The 17,429-nt window shown below is 50.7% G+C and overlaps 1 protein-coding gene across 4 annotated transcripts in view; it reads right to left on the bottom strand.

The window, feature by feature from the left end:
• Positions 1-2,641: 2,641 nt before the first annotated feature.
• The window catches only part of RNF216 (ring finger protein 216), a 161,867-nt gene continuing 147,079 nt past the window's right edge, over positions 2,642-17,429 (bottom strand). Inside the window, exons 16-18 of one of the 4 annotated variants that reach the window (XR_007519747.1) lie at positions 8,111-8,180; positions 4,341-7,205; positions 2,642-2,854 (exon numbers count right to left, since the gene is read on the bottom strand). Coding sequence is in view for 2 of the 4 variants with exons in the window: in XM_049904808.1 (XP_049760765.1) it covers positions 6,886-7,205; positions 8,111-8,180 (390 nt within the window). In the remaining 2 variants the exon portion in view is untranslated. Of the gene's footprint in view, positions 2,855-3,086; positions 7,206-8,109; positions 8,181-17,429 lie in introns of those variants that run through there. The other 3 variants (XM_049904808.1, XM_049904807.1, XR_007519748.1) reach the window with 3 other exon arrangements.

Here is a 17,429-nt window from a genome sequence, read left to right on the forward strand (position 1 = left end):
CCCCCCAGTTGTCCCAGACCCTGAGTCACTGGCTGTCTCAGCTGGGTCAAGGGACATCAGGAACCCCAAAGCCCTGAGGGTAGGTCTCCCAAAGCCTGAATGAGGGGGAGAGAATCCAACGCCCACTGCTAGAGGGCCCCAGGGGTCCCAGCAGGGCCAGCTGGCTAATCGTTGCTCAGTGTGATTTGGGGAGTCTAAAGGACCATGATTCAAAAAAAAACCATTCAATTAAACTTGTTAGAACAAAGAAAGGAGAAATGGGTCCTTCTCTGCTGTCTTCACTGGTATGGAGGAGGCCTGGTCAGGAGCAGGAATGGTTGGAGGCAGGGCGGGTGTGGGCAGGCTATGGTCTCCAGGATGGGATATAGCCAGAGTAAACAGGGCTGACTCCAGCCCTGGGCCTCCGCATTCCTGTCTGCTGTGACAGCTGAAGGTTCCTCAGGATGCCGCCTTGGGATGGGACACTCAGCCTGCTGGGGGGCTGTGACTATCACCAGTTCCAGGAGGCCCCAGGGAGCCCTTCTAGTGGGTAAGGTCCCCAAGTGCCTCTCCATGGGACCCCCTCCATGTCGGTGCTTCCCGGGGGACCTCTTTGGAGGATGCCCAAGCCCTGGCTGGGCCCGTCTCTCCAGGGTCTGTCGGCCTCTCTAGGAACTGGGGGGAATGAGAGTGGATCTCCCTTTCAAGTTCAAAGCTTTTCCCTCAGGTGTGACCTCTGAGGCCTGTCACTCACAGACATGTAAGCTGGGAGAAGCTGCCAGGGTCCCCTGGCTGCCCATCTAGATGCCTTGGGCAGCAGGAATCTCTAAATGGAGGGAGGGGCTCTGTCTGAGTGACCTGGGGCTGCCCTAACAAACCAGCACAAAGGTGTGGGGGAGGTGTTTTAATAACAGACATTGTCTTGCAGCTCTGGTGGCTGGGAGTCAGAGATCAGGATGTCAGCTGTGTTAATTCTGAGGCTCCGAGGGGGAGTCTGTTCCATGCCTCTCTCCCAGCCTCTGGTGGCCCCAGGCATCCCTTGGCTTTTGGGGCAGCATAACTGTACCATCACACGGCTGTCCTTCCTGTGTGTCCTGCTGTCTCTTCTTTTCGTAAAAGCACCAGTTTTGGGATTAGGACCCACCCTACTCCACTGACCTCAGGTTAACTGGTAACATCTTCAAAGCCCCTATGTCCAAACCAGCTCATGTTCACAGGTATAGGGGGGTTAGGGTTTCAGCAGATCTTTTGGGGGACATGGTTTAGTCCATAACAAGCTCTGAGACCCTCAGGAACCAAAGGGCAAGGGAACAGATGGGCCTCCCAGATTGGGCGAGACTGGAGGAAGGGATGGGGTGCAGGGCATTTGCCCTGAAAGCCAAGCTGCTTTGTGGGCCCCTGAAGGCTTCACTGTGAGCCTCCATGAGGCATGAATAATGAAGAGAAGAGACCTTGCTGCCCTGGGGGTGGAAGTGGGGGTGGGGGTGGGGGTGAGGGAGAGTCTATTTTCACAAGCCCGGGTGATGAGGACAGGGGCCAAGCTGGGGCCGTTCCCCCACATGTCACCCTCAGCCCTGGGCACTTCCTCCATGAAGCTCCCAGCTGTCTGGTGTTTCGGTTCATGTCTCTCCCCTGCTCCGGCCCAGCCAGGCCTGTACTCAAGTGAAGCTCAGTGATGTGAGCACAGATGACCGAACGGACAAGCCTTGGTGGCAGGGCACGGGGTCAACCAAGTGGCCTTGAAATCCTGATGTGGTTGGTTAGTGCAGCCCTGAATGTATCCGAGACATGGGGTGGAGGTGGGGCTGGTTGTGTCAGGAGAAAGGAGCCCCCAAGAAGCAACCCAGAGCCCACCTGGATGAGAATTCCAAGAGGTGACATCTCTGCTGACCATCAGCCCCCACTACCCAGCCAGTCCTGTGCAGGGCCCTCGACTGAGCACTTTCCACATCTTGTCTCAGTCAATGCTCAGCACACCATGAAGGAGATGCTGTCATTAACCCATTCACTGTCAAGCAACAGGGTTCTGGAACTTTCCCGAAGCCACCCAGCTAGGAAGTAGCAGGGCGGGAACACACCTGTATACACATATACACACATATGGATACCAAAGCCAAACCCACTGCCCTGGAGTTGATTCTGACTCACAGTGACCCTATAGGACAGAACAGAACCGCACCACAGGGTTTCCAAAGCTGCTATCTTTACAGAAGCAGACTGTCACATCTTCCCCTGAGGAGCACCTGGTGGGTTCGAACTACTCATCTTTTGGTTAGCAGCTGAGCACTTTAACCACTGCACCACCGGGGTCCTACACATGTATACATATACACAAATACATGCATACGCACACACATACACACCCATATATACCCATATAAACACACATGCACACAAACACATATACATAAACGCATCTACATACACACATATAAACCCCAAACCAAACCCGAGTCACAGCACCCATACAGAACAGAGTAGAACTGCCGCATGGGGTTTCCGAGGCACAGCTGGTGGATTCGAACTGTTGACCCTTTGGTTAACAGTCGAATACTTAACTACTGTGCCACCAGGGCTCCCACACACACACCTATATATACATAAAAAAAAAAAACCTATATATACATACACACACGTATATATATGTACACGTAAGTACACACACACCCCCGTCCTGACCCACCAACTCCCCATTTTGAAACAGCCACTGAGCCATCCGAGCACCAGATGTGCAGGGCGTGTTACCTGAGGTGCTGTGTGTGGTGGCCAAGTGCTGAGCACGCCTCAGTAGTCATCGGCAGGGGCTCGGTTGAAGAACTCGTGGCAAATCTCTATGCAGAAACAGCACGGAAACACACGGACTTTGGACAAAACCCTGATTGTTAAGGGAGAGAAGCAAGGGCAGTGAAACGTATGAAACAGCTTGTTAGCAGCCCTGAAGCCACCATCTCTGGGCACGGGTGGCACACACCGGTGGTGACAGGGGAGGACAACACAGGCCCCCTGGGGCGGAAGGCTGGGAGAGATACAGGGAGTGGGAAAACAGCCACCATTGATTTATGGCTTTCATCCTAATGAGTGGAACTACAAATACGTGAACCACCGGATGTGTGCAGAAACAGGGCCCGGGTGGAATGTGGGTAACCTGTCGGACATGCACTCACAAAGAATACATGTTAATAAAAGCTGTCCATATTGGGCAAGGAGACCCCAGGTTTTATGGACACTGAATGCTGAAGCGCAGCTGTCCCTAGAGCCCTCGGGCCCCTTCTCAGGCCAATTCCTGCTTGGGCCTGGCACAGGGCAGTGGCTTCAGGGAACCTGAGGTCCTGAAGTATGGGCCGGGGAAGGGGTGGGACTGGGTCTGCAGACTCTGTGGGTTCTCTGCCAAGGCACTTGGTGTTCTCCAGCCTTCTCCTTCCCCAGCCCGAAGCTCTGTTTGCACCCACTTCAGAGGGAGCTCTCAGGACTGACCTGCCTGAGGGCCCTGGAAGAGGGGCTCAGACTGCTACACTTTTTGGGATTCGGTGCCAAAGGCCCCCATAATCAGTCCCTTATCCTCGGCCTGGGCCTCAGGAGCTTGCCAGCAGGATGGGTGTGACAGAAGGCAGGTGGCAGAGGTGGGAACCGGGACAGCCCTCTCTGGGGTCAAATCCTGCAGCTGCTCTGGCCACAGCCCGCCAGGCCCTTGCGCTCTGACTTGGATGTTATCTTGGCAGACCTAATCTCTCCAGAGGAAACCTGGCACCATGCCAGCCCAGAACTTCCCGCCATAGCTCTGTGACTGACTGGCCAGCAGGCCCACCAGGCTGCCCGTGTGGAGATGAGACAACAGCAGAGTGCACTAACATTTATTTACAAAAAAATCCAAGTTACATATGATACAGTTTTTTTACACACAGTAGTTTAAACCCAACAGCTAGTTTATGCATTTTTACTACTGGAAGGTAAAGATAACCATTTTCTTCATAAACTACGTATTCATTTTTAGCTATTTTTATACAAAGTGACAAACATGCACTTTTTCTGGGTATTAACTCTTTAGCTATGTGCAAACACTACATCCCTCTCTCCAGTTTTAAGGCAAGTGGACTGTCGTGAGCGGTCTCTCCCTTTTGGGAGCAAGAAGGGCTGTCACTGCGTCCCAGAGGGGAAGGTGCAGGCTCTTGCTGTTTCTGGGATAAGGACCAAACTGGGTTTCCTGTCACTGTCACTGGCAGGTTTGTCAGGAGCTGCCCTGGTCCCTTCTGCCCCCAGGCCCCTCTCTCAGCAGCTCAGACACTGGATTCTGGGAAATCCCTGGCCCATGGGGGTGGGGCTGGGGTAGGTGGAGAGGGCCAGAGAATTGAGGCCTCACTTACTGTTCCTTCTCGTCCACGGGGCCTCATGCTTGTCTAGAGCCGGTGGCAGGGATGTTCCTGCTGGAAAAGGACCACAAAGGCAGGGCGCTTGAAGGGGCAGGAGCAGCTCCCTAGCTGCCAAGTGTGGCTGGGAACCATTTGAGGCCACCTCACAATGGACGAGCTCTCACTTGATCAAATACAGGGACTCCTCTTGGCAGGGGTTGGGCCCCATGCCGAGGGGGACGTTTATTCTGGGCACGGTGGTGGTAGGGCCACCGCTGGAGCTAGGCCCAGAACCAGCCAGCTCCTGTGCTCCTGCCCTGGGCCCATGAGGAAGGAGCCTGCACAAAGCAGCTGCAAGGCTGGGCGTGTGAGGACCTCAGGATATAGGGGACACTCCCTACTTGATGATGAACTGACTCCAGGTCCAAGAGGTCCCCTGTGGGCTCTTGGTGAGCTATCACCAGGTGGGCAGGGCAGGACAACGCTAGGGGCCAGCCTCCCCATCTGAGAGGGGTGTCGGTGGCACCTACCGCTCTCAGAGCTTTTCTGGGGGAAGCAGCAGGAACATGCTTTAGAGGTACTTAACCAAGTAATGACAAGAGGCTTTGTACTCAACTACTCATTCTCACCCCAAGGCACGCCTGTGGCACACACGATGTGTGTTGGAACCCACAGATGGCAGCTTGTCAGAAGGCACTGGTTACTTAGGCTGGCACCCAGTCCAGACAGCCAAGCAGGGCGGGACCTGGGCATAGGTGACCCCACGGGGAGCTGCTCTGAGCAGCCTTGGCCGTGCCCCAAACCCTCACTCCTCCCGGACGCCAGCCTTCCATCTTGTCCCCTCACCCCCACCCCAAATGGCCACCTGTCTCCAAAGCCCTCATCCTGGGGAAAGGCAGAAAGAACGGGTACCTCAGGAATTCTTTTTTCTGTTTTAATCCTTTAAACACACTGAAGAGGTTGGTGGGCAGCAAGTGAACATGGCAGGCGGGCCCTGGGGGTGGACTCGCTGCTACAACGCAAGCGCTAATGTCCCTGCTTCGTGCACCTCAACCCCTCCGGGCACCTGGTTCACCCTTCCTGAGGTCTGGGTGCGCATGCTCGCGCTGAATTCCCAGGACAAACAGCTGGTGCAGACTGTGGCAACATGAACAAGGAAGCTGAGGCAGGACAGCAAGAAACAATGTCTGCTGGGAGAGGACAAGCTTGTTCACAGTCGAGCATAAGGTCTGGCCTCTGCTCTGCAGTGGGGACACTGGAGCTCTGGAGGAGGCCCCACGTGTGGCTCAAGGGCCTGGCTTTGGGACACAACCATGGGGAATGGAAGGTGGCAGTGAGTGCTGCATGTGGACTGAGCGGAGACCTCTGCCTGCGCCCTCGTTCAATTACTGAGAGAATGTGAGGGAGCAAGGACCCTGGGTTGGCTGCTCTGGCCCTGCTAGCAGACACCTCTGAGGACCTTCGGGACACACAGTCCCCCCCACCCAAACCCCATGGGAAAAGCTGCTCGTTGCCTGGCTGGTGGCCAGAGAAGGCCACTCTGGGGCCACAGGTTTCTGCAGAAACACAGCCACCTCAAGTCAATGTGCCAGGACCATCCAGCCCCCTCAGCTGCCCAGTGTGGGGTGACAGAATTCTTAGTTTGACTTTGCAGAGACAGAGGAAGAAGCTCTAGCAGGCCATGGAAAATTGGGTTAGGTCAAAATGAGTAAACTGCAGTAAGACTTTCTTTAAACTACAGAACGGAGATTGTACCGTGAGGTGGCTCTTGGCTGGGGTCGGATCTGAATGGGTCAAGAAGATGAGGGAAAAGCCCCGGGAGGTTACGGCTGCAGCACCCTGTGGCCCAGGTGCTGGGGCAGGTCCCTGAGGGGATGCAGTCTGCAGCCCGCGTGGAGGGAGGGCCCACCAAACACAGGGCTCCAACGGGCTCACCTCAGGGAACAAGCATTAGGGGTGGTTGCTGGGGGGCCAGAATCTGGGTTTCTCGACACTGGTGCCAGCCCCTCACCCTCTTTCTGCTGAGCAGTCGGGGCTGTGCAGGGAAGGCCTCCATGGTTTCTGATTCCGAGAGGCAGCTTCTCCTGGCAGCGCCTCCCTGGTTGTCTGCAAGGGGCTGGGGAACAGAGGAAAACAGTGTCTCCGGGTCTCTCTGCAGACGACTTGAGGGACATGGCTGTGAGAGTGGCAGACCTCTTCAGGGAAAGGGTTTTGCTGCTGGAATACCCAGCCCCATCACCATGCATCCCAGTGAGACCAGAACAAGCCTGTAACTGGCGACTAGAGGCCCTGGCCTGCTCTGAGTTGAGCAATTCCAGAAGGCAATAGCCCTTCCTAAGAAAGGGGCAGGAGAAAGCCCATTGTTCCAAGGGCCAAAGCTGCCCCCTATTAGGAAGGCATCAGTGGAGGTCTCAGCCTCAGGAGCGAAGGGGAAGGGATCAAGTAAGGTCTTAAATGTCATCTCAACAAACTGTAGCCCCACACAGGCCAGAGGGACTGCTCTGGTCGGGAACTCAGTCCTGGTGGGCTGCTCCAGGCCAGGCGGGGAAGGGCCATGCCGTCAGAACCGGTGCCGAGGCTGGGGACCGAAGTGCATGGGCAGGTTGTGCTCCAGGGGTACGTTGATGGGGGCAAAGTCATAGTTGACCCGCATGTTGGGCAGAGGGGGCACGTAGGGGGCCGGGATGGGGCCCAGGTTGAGGGGGAAGTTGTTGAACATGGGCCGCACGGGTGGCAGGTGGAAGGGCGGGTGCACGAAGGCGTAGGGAGGGATCTGTGGCTGGTGCAGGTTCTGCGGGACAGGCCTCCGCAGGACTTCAATTCTCTGGACTTTCTCTGGAGGCTTCTCCAAGGGGGGCCCAATGCGTTTGAAGGTGTTCTCTGAAAAGGACATGAGGTTCAGTGCGGAAAAACAAGCTAACACCAACTCAGTTTGAAGCCAGCTTGGAAACAGGGGATGTGCGTCCTGACCACAGTCTACACCCGCCCAGAGCTGGGAGTGCTGACCGGTGTGCTGGGCGCACCCAACCAAGGGGCAGACGTGCCTGATGAGGTGCATGCAGAGCCCAGGGACCCGCTGACCTTCAGCGTCATCCTTATTGCTGGACATAAGAGGGGAAGCTATGAAATGATAATGCTGCATACACCATACAATGCCAGCACAAAGCACACACACCCACACCCACACCCACCTGCATATGCTCACAAGTGGCACGCACATCTGCACACACTTGTCACATCAAGGAAGCAAGCACAGTGACCCCTCCAGGAGTGCTACACTCCAGAGCAGTCACCCTGGGGTGGGGGGGTCACACACCGATTCCAGCACAGAGCAAGGAGGGTGTGGGTGGAAAACTTTCCCTTAGAGCCAGAGACGGAGGGGACTGACAAACACCATCCACTTCTTTAACCTGCAAAGGATCCGGCCAGGCCTCTCATCTCTTCAGTCAGGTTTGGCTTCTAGTTACTTCCTAAGCTTGGCCCACCACTGGACCTTCCTGGCATCATGGAGATACCATCACTGTATGGCCTCACCCAAAAGGGAGCTGTACTGTGCCCTGGGTGGTGGCTGAGAGGGTGCAGTCATGTCTGTGGCCACCTAAGGGGAGGCACTCCTGCCCTCTGGGCTACCTGACCCCTGAGGCTGGGTCGAGTGCTGGCATCTCCAGGGAGCCTGAGTGGTCCCTTGGTCTCCCCCAAGTCCATGCCGTAGCCTCTGAGGCTCACACAGGCAAGGGGCGGTGTGGGGACCCCTGGGCTGGGCCTGGTGCTGGGGGTAAACTTGCCTCCATTCTTTCTCTTCTGCTCCTCTTCAGCCTCCTTCTGGATTTCCTCAATGAGCTTCTCATCGTCTTCCTAAAATAAAAGCCATGAGATGACTGAGCTTGCTGACAACAGGATGACTGCAGTGCTTGTGCCTGGTGGTGACAGCAGGTGAGGCCAGCTGACCAGGGGCTCGCAGCCTACGTAACACTCACTCCCACTAGCCTTCACCGGCTGGTCAGCACGTCCAGGAAGCCTGTCTGAAAGGCTGGGACAGAGGCGTCCATACACTGGCAGCTGTTGGGGCTGAGCTGGGCTGAAGGCCGCTGGGTTTACTAAGCTGTTGGCAAGCAGAGAAAGGGCTTCTGCCGTGGAGGACGCAGACGGACAAAGGGCTTTAGGAGAGGTGAGTCTGGTGGGCCAGCCCTGAGACGTTTCTGGTACTGAGTCTGCAAGCTGTGAGCATAGCAGACCTTTGTGCAGAGCCTGGCCAGTCCTGCTGACTCCAACCTGAGCTAGACAGATGTCCTCCCAGGAACCACCGACCCCCAGACCTGGCCTTAGTTCCTAGGCCGTCATGGGCTGTAAAGCCATCAGAGAGCGGCAGGCCATTTTAAGAACAATTCTATGCCAGACCCTGCCATCTCCCTCCCCAGACTCAACTCATCAAATCTGCTAACTCTGGGTTTTTCATGCTGATCTGCGGTTCTGAGTGGTCGGTGACGTTCAGGGAAGTTGAGATATGAGTGTAGGGCCATACAGGGGCATGTGCGCTGACAAGAACCCCTTGAGCCAGAGGAAAGCATAATGGCCTTGATTATAGGACGGGGCAGTGGACAGCTGGCACAATTACCTAGTAAGCTCTGAGTGTCACAGCCGACAGTAATGAGTGATTTCACCACACAGTTATGAAGATGCAAGGATCCCGGAGTTGGGAATTTTGTTCAACACGTGCGTCCTGAGTACCAATGGGGCTAGACACTGTCCTAGGTTGACTGGTTAAACTCCTAGTCAACAATGAGATGGGAAGTCAAACATGGAATGAATGTATTGTTATGTAACACACCCCTGTCTGGTAGATAATGGGATGTTAGAACAGAGTTCCTGGAAACTGCGGGCTGTCAGATTAGCAGGATCAATACCTGGAGACTCTACTTAATTCACTCTCCTTCTCCAGGCCTCCAACAGCCAGTGACGAGTTTGGACTGCATGGTCTCGAAGGCTGCTTCCCAACACTAACATCTGAAAATTCTTGTTAAAACCCCAAGTCTTTCACAGCAAAAAAGCCTCACCTGGCCAGAGGCTCTGAGCGAGGCAAGGCAAAGAGGAGTGCTCTGAATCAAGTGGCAAGAATAAGCTCCCATCAACCATTTCAGAAGTTGCAAAATGCCGGGCACATCAGAGAATCATAAATCTGGGAAAAGCCCTGGTGGCATCTTATCCATCTCCCCTGTACTGCATAAAAATTGCCCACAAAAACCCCAGGACATGGCCCTCGAGCCACTTTGTGAACACTCTAAAATGGGGAACTGACCACCCTACAAGTTCATCACTAAGGAATCAACAGAGACAGCTCCAGTAACTCAGTCACGTTTGGTGGACACAGTTTAAAGGTCTCCATACGACCATGAAGTTTTCTTCTAATTGTCTAGATTAGGGGCTAAGCTGCTTCTTGGCCTTTTGGCTAAGATCAAGGGTAGACTGCTATGCACTGCCAAGTCGATTCTGACTATAGCGACCCCATGTGACAGAGCAGAACTGTCCCATAGGATTTCCTAGGCTGTCATCTTTATGGGGCCCACACGTCTGTCAGTTTGTCGTACTATGCTGGCTTGCGTGTTGCTATGATGCTGGAAACTATTTCAAATACTGGCAGAGTCATCCATAGCTGAGCTTCCAGACTAAGACAAACAAGGAAGAGGGCCCTGGAGGTGCACTTCTGAAAAAATCAGCCACTGAAAACCTTATGAAGAACACCAGAATATTATCTGATGTAGTGCCGAAGCAGAGCCCCTCAGGTTGGAAGGCACTCAAAACACGACCGGGAAAGAGCCGCCTTCTCGAAGTAGAATCCACCTTAATAACGTGGATGGGGTCAAGCTTTCGGGACCTTTATCTGCTGATGTGGCAGGACTCAAAATGAGAAGAAACAGCTGCAAACACCCATTAATAATAGGATATGGAATGTACAAAGTGTGAGTCTAGGAAAATTGGAAATCGCCAAAACCGAAATGGAACGTATAGACATCGATATCCCAGGCATTAATGGGCCGAAATGGACTGGTATTGGCCATTCTGAATCGGACAATCGTATGGTCTACTATGCTGGGAATGACAAATGAAGAGGAATGGCGTTGCATTCATCATCAAAAAGAACATTCCAAGATCTATCCTGAAGTATGACATTGTCAGTGAGAGGATAATATCCACATGCCTACAAGGAAGACCAGTTAATGGGACTATTATTCAAATATTTACGCACCAAACACTAAGGCCAAAGATGAGGAAATTGAAGATTTTTTATGAACTTCTGGAGTCTGAAACTGATCAAACATGCAATTAAAATGCACTGATATCACTAGTGATTAGGAATGCGAAGGCTGGAAACAAAAGAGAAAAAACAGTAGTTGGAAAATATGGCCGTGGTGTGAGAAATGACGCTGGAGATGGCATGACAGAATTTTCTAAGACCAATGACTTCTTCATTGCAAATACCTTTCTTCAACAACATAAATGGTAACTATACACATGGACCTCGCCAGATGGAATACAGATGAATCAAACTGGCTACATGTGTGGAAAAAGACAGTGGAAAAGCTCAATATTATCAGTGAGAAGAAGGCCAGGGGCTGACGTGGAACAGACCATCAACTGCTCATATGAAAGTTCACGTTGAAGCTGAAGAAAATTAGAGCAAGTCCACAAGAGCCAAAGTATGACCTTGAGTGTATATCCCACCTGAATTTTGAGACCATCTTAAGAACAGATTTGACACACTGGACACTAATGACTGAAGAATAGTTGTGCAACAACATCAAGAATGTCATACATGAAGAAAGCAAAACGTCGTTCAAGACAGGAAAGAAAGAAACGACCAAAACGGACGTTAGAATAGACTCTGAAACTTGCTCTTGAATGCAGAGTAGCTAAAGTGAAAGGAAGAAATGATAAAAGAGCTGAAAAGAACATTTTAAAGGGTGCCTCAAGAAGGCAAAGTAATACAATGAAATGTGCAAAGACCTGGAGTTAGAAAACCAAAAGGGAAGAGCATACTTGGTTGGCATTTCTCAAGCTGCAAGAACTGAAGAAAAATCTCAAGCCTCAAGTTGCAACACTGAAGGACACTATGGGCAACATATTGAATGACATAGGAAGCATCAAAAGAAGATGGAAGGAATGCACGGAGTCACTGCACCAAAAAGACCTGGTCAACATCCCCTCATTTCAGGAGGCGGCATGTGATCCAGAACCGACGGTCCTGAAGGAAGAAGTCCCAGCCGCACTGAAGGCAGTGGGGAAGAACACGGCCCCAGGAACGGACGGATACCAACTCACATGTTTCTACAAAGGGATGCAGTGTCGCAGGTGGTCACTGATCTACGTCCAGAAATTCGGAAAACAGCTACCTGGCCAACTGACTGGAACAGATACATATCTGTACCCATTCCAAAGAAAGGTGACCCAAAGGAATGCTGAAATTATCGAACAATATCATATGCAAGTGAAATTTTGCTGAAGATCATTTAAAAGCAAGCAGTTGAAGCAGTGCATCAACAGAGAAGTACCAGAAATTCAAACTGCATTTAGAAGAGGACGTGGAATGTGGGATACCATTGCTGATGTTAGACGGATCTTGGCTGAAAGCAGAGAACACCAGAAAAATGTTTACCTGTGCTTTACTGACAAGTCAAAGGCATCCGACTGTGTGGATCATAACAAATTATGGATAACGTTGTGAAGAACGCAAATTGCAGACAGCTTAATCGTGCTCATGAGGAAACTGTACACAGACCAAGGGGCAGTCGTTTGAACAGAACAAGGGGATACTTCGTGGTTTAGAGTTAGGAAAGGTGTGAGTCAGGGTTGTATCTTTTCATCAGGCTTGTTTAATCTGTATGCTGAGCAAATTATCTGAGAAACTGGACTATATGAAGAAGAATGGGGCACCAAGACTGGAGGAAGACTCGTTAACAACCTGTGACATGCAAATGACACAGCCTTGGTTACTGAAAGTGAAAATGACTTCAAGCACTTACTGACAAAGATCAAAGACTACAGGCTTCAGTACAGATTATATCTAAGTATTAAGAAAACAAAAATCTTCGCAATTGGTCAAATAAGCAACATCATGATAAACAAGAAAAATATTGAAGTTGTCAAGGACTTCATTTTACTTGGATCCACAATCAACACCCATGGAGGCTGCAGTTGAGAAATCAAATGCTGCATGGATAAATAAATTATGGTATTTTCACACAATGGAATACTACACATTGATAAAGAACAGTGAGGAATCTGTGAAACATTTCATAACATGGAGGAACCTGGAAGGCAATAAGCTGAGTGAAATTAGTTGCAAAAGGACAAATATTGTATAAGGCCACTATTGTAAGAACTTGAGAAATAGTTTAAACTGAGAAGAAAACATTCTTTTGTGGTTTTAAGAAGGGGGAGGGAGGGAGGGTGAGAGAGGAATAATTAGATAGTAGATAAGAACTACTTTAGGTGAAGGGAAAGACAGCACAAAATACAGGGGAGGTCAGCACAACTGGACAAAACCAAAAGCAAAGAAGTTTCCTGAATAAACTGAACGCTTCAAAGGCCAGTGTAGCAGGGTCAGGGGTCTGGGGACCATGGTTTCAGGGGGCATTTAAGTCAACTGGCATAATAAAATCTATTAAGAAAACACTCTGCATCCCACTTTGAAGAGTGGCGTCTGGGGTCTTAAACGCTAGCAAGCAGCCATCTAAGACGCATCAATTGGTCTCAATCCACTGGGATCAAAGGAGAATGAAGAACACCAAGGACAGAAGGCAATTATGAGCCCAAGAGACAGAAAGGGCCACATAAACCAGAGACTACATCACCTGAGACCAGAAGAACTAGATGGTGCCTGGCTACAACCGATGACTGCCCTGACAGGGAACACAACTGAGAACTCCTGAGGGAGCAGGAGAGCAGTGGGATGCAGACCCCAAATTCTCTTAAAATTCTCTTAAGACCAGACTTAATAGTCTGACTGAGACTGGAAGGACCCCGGTGGTCCTGACCCCCAGATCTTCTGTTGGCCCAGGACAAGAACCATTCCTGAAGCCAACTCTTCAGACATGGATTGGACTGGACAATGGGTTGGAGAGGGATGCTGGTGAGGAGTGAGCTTCTTGGATCAGGTGGACACTTGAGACTATGCTGGCATCTCCTGTCTTGAGGAGAGATGAGAGGGTGCAGGGGGTTAGAAGCTGGCGAAACAGACATGAAAAGAGAGAGTAGAGGGAGAGAGCGAGCTGTCTCATTAGGGGGAGAGTAATTGGGAGTGTGTAGCAAAGTGTATATAAGTTTTTGTGTGAGAGACTGACTTGATTTGTAAACTTTCACTTAAAGCACACACACACACAAAAATCAAATGCTGCAAAAGATGTCTTTAAAGTGTTAAAAAGCAACGATATCACTTTAAAGACTACGGCGTGCCTGAGATTTTCAACTGCCTCGAATGCATGTGAAAGGTAGACTACAAATAAGAAAGACCAATGAAGAATTGATGCCTTTGATTTATGGTGTTGGCGAAGAATATTAAACATACACCATGGAGTGCCAGAAGAATGAACCAATCTGTCTTGGAAGAAGTATAGCTAGAATGCTCCTTAAAAGCACGGATGGCAAGGTTTTGCCTCACATACCTTGGACATGTTATCAGGAGGGACCAGTTCCTCAAGAAGGACATCATGCTTCGAAAAGCAGAGGTTCAGCGAAAAAGTAGAAGACCCTCGACAAGATGGACTGACACAGTGCCTGCAACAATGCGCTCAAACATAGCAACGACTAAGGATGGCGCAGGACTGGGCAGCATCTTGTTCTATTGTATGTGCACAGGGTTACCATGAGTCGGAACCTAGTCAATGGCACCTAACAACAATCTTTATGGGAGCAGACCACATGGTCTTTTCTCCCACAGAGCTGCTGGGTGGGTTCAAACCACTGATCTTTTGGTTAGCAGCCAAGTGCTTAACTGCTGTGCCACCAAGCTTCTTAAGGGTAGATTAGGGGCTGGCAAACCTCTCTACTTCTGTGCTAGTGGTAGGGCTGGGAAAAAAGATTAGAGGAGGAAAAAAAAAAAAAAGAAAATGAAAGAAAAGGAAGGTGAGCAGAAACCCTGGCAAGCAGGAGGAGTGGCAGCTCTCCAGGTCTCAGCTCAGAGTCTCCAGGCACATTCCCAACCCTCTAACGTTCCAACCTTGTCACTTTGCCTTCATGACAGGGTGTCATAAAGATGGAAGGAGATGAAGCACAGAAAGCGAACCCCCGTTACTAAGGGGCAGAGAAGCTGTAAAGAACAGGAGGGATGAAGATTCTAGAAAAAGGAGAGGTTTCAAGAAAAAGTGCTAAGAGACTGGGAAAGACCCTCACACTTCTATCAGTGGCTCCTTCATGGTATGAGCAAGACAGGTTTGCTGATTCTAGTCACTTATGAATTGTAACTTTAGTCCACCATGGTGATCACCATCATCTCACCCCCTCTACCACTGCCACCATCACCTGAAGGGGGGGGTCACACTTACTGCAGAACCATGGATCACTTTTATATGGCCTTTCTAGCCATGGTCTTATAATTCTCACCAAATGATTAGGTGGGACTATGCAAATAAAATGCTTGTGGCCTACCTAAGAGTTTGGACAGCTTGTTAATAATGCAAATAAGTTGCACGGCACGCTTGTGGGGATGGAACCATGAAAATAAGGTATATGGAACCCTAATAAGGAGACTGGTCGGTTTTGTCATCTCTCTAAGGCTTAAACTGAGCCATCCCAGAGATGGAAAGGGGAGACCTCACTACCACCAAGAAAGAAGGGCCAGGAGTAGAGCACATCCTTTGGATCCAGGGTCCCTGCACTGAGAACCTCCTAGATCAGGGGGAGGGAGGGAGGGAGAGAGAGAGCGCACTGTAACATGAGACAGCAAGCAGCAGCAGCAGCAGCAGCAGAACCAGGAGACTGGTGCGAGATGGCATGTAGGCTTCCTGGCCCACAGAGTGAGGCAGCTACAGTGGGTGTGTTGATCCAAACAGTATGAGCTGAGTGCCTTTGGGTCGAGGCTTACTGGTGCAGTGGGGTGCCTCTAGGCACTTACTGGAAGAGCTAAAGAGCTTTGTAACACTTGCCTGAGCAGGGAAGAATGAGGTCAAGGGCCAGAGAAAGCTCTGCCTGTGGGCACGGCTGAGAAGAAGCTGTCCTGATCCAAGAACTGTATCCTGAGTCATTCCTGATCCTGGATTTCCTGTTACTTCCCTAATACACCCCACAATCATGAGTATCATCTGTGAGTTGTGTGGCCATTGCAATAAATCATCAAGCCCAGCAGAGAAGCAGAGAGTGCCATGGGAGGGATGGCTAGTGTCAGAATTGGTAAAAAGATTGGAGGGTGGAGGTATGTTTGACTTCTACCTCACAAGGATCAGCCTTGGGCTGATGATGGTGAGTCTCTCTTCCTGCCCCGGTGAAGTTAGATGAGGTCAAACAATGCTGTCGCCACACCGTTTTTGTACCTATCAAAATCCCACTTAGGGTATTCCATGGCACTGGAAGGTACCCTGGAGATCACTGGCCATGGCGAGCAAGGACCCAGGCTCTATCTGCTCCATGGTGTCACTCAAGTAGTCTCCATGAAGAATGTCCACAGGAGACACCAGAAGGTGCCCCTGCCCTGCTGCTTATTTGATTTCAAACACTGGGGTACTCATTCTTTCACCCCAGGAAGCCTTACATGCTCCTGTGCAGCAGGCACCATGTGGATGCTGGACACATGGCCAAGACCAAGGGAGATCAGCCCCTCCCCAACCCGTGGAGCTGGCATTTTTAGGTTGTGATTACAATTTTGGCTGACATTCCACTTGGAAATGGAAAATTTCACTGTTTTAAAGGCTCACTCTCTCAGACTCTCTCATGATACTTCTGATGGGACAAGTAAAGCAGGAGGGACAAGAGTGCCCCTGCAGGTGGGAGCACACAGAGCACTGCCTGATTGTCACCAATGTTACCTGTCCTATAATAAGCCCAAACATTCCTGACAGAAGTTCGCCACAGAATAAATCCAAGTTAGATCTCCTCTAGGGTTTGGGGGTGGAGTGGGGTTCTGAGCTTATGGCCCTGGACACCCAGCAGCCACATCCATTCGTGTGCAGATACCCATGCTGCATTCCAGGTTCCTTCCTGGAGAGGAGACACCTCAGTGTCCTTAGGACACAAAGCCAGGTTCCCTGCCTTCCGAAGAAAGCCTCCCTGAGCCTTTGCCTGGTCCTTCTTGGCATGGACTGCCCTCCTGACTTGGTGAGTGGACTCTAGGTCATCTGTTCTCAAGTCCTCTCTTCTCCTGGTAGGTGCTGTCCTTGGGTTCTAAATGCAGCCTACATCTCACCATGAAGTGCTGGCACTCAATGATTCTGAGAAATGATTTTTACCATAAATCCTAAGTGTCAGTTATGCCTAGAATATGGGTTAGACAGCTCAGACGTCTACTATTCCCAACTGGCTGGAGTCACAGGACGCTGGAACTAAAGCAGTCTTTTGTTTTTTAAAGAAAAAGATTACATTTTTAGCTAATATGTTTGACTCCACTTGGGGTAGAAGTTTCTTCTACAAGCAGTTTTCCCATTTTTAGTTCCTCAAGTCAGTAGTAAAGACAGTGAAATGGGAACCTAACTTGTTGTGTAAACTTTCACTGAAAGCACAACAAAGTATTATTAAAAAAAAAAAAAAGTAAAGACAGGTTTCAGGTTTGATTTTGAGTTTAACCACGCAGACTGGTCCCTCCTCAGAACACTCCTTGGGTTTGGGCCTAAGTGACAGATGGGGGCTGCTGAATCCTTTCTGGAGGAAGGTTCCCATGAGAAACATTCTAGGCATCTCCTGAGTACAACTCACGGTGAATAAGAACGCTTGTCAAAAAGGCTTGCTATTTTGCAAATCTAGAACACACGTAGGCTGGTGGAAGGGGGAATGCCAGGAGGAAAGAAGGTGAGGAGAGGCTAGAGAGGAGTAGGTGAACTCACTGCCCCCCACTTCGTCCTCCCTCCACGCTCCAGGGGGAGTCATGGTCCACGAAATGCAGGCACTGTCCACAATGAGGTA

The sequence above is a fragment of the Elephas maximus genome, chromosome 12, assembly GCF_024166365.1.
Source record: "Elephas maximus indicus isolate mEleMax1 chromosome 12, mEleMax1 primary haplotype, whole genome shotgun sequence".
NCBI classification, from domain to species: domain Eukaryota; kingdom Metazoa; phylum Chordata; class Mammalia; order Proboscidea; family Elephantidae; genus Elephas; species Elephas maximus.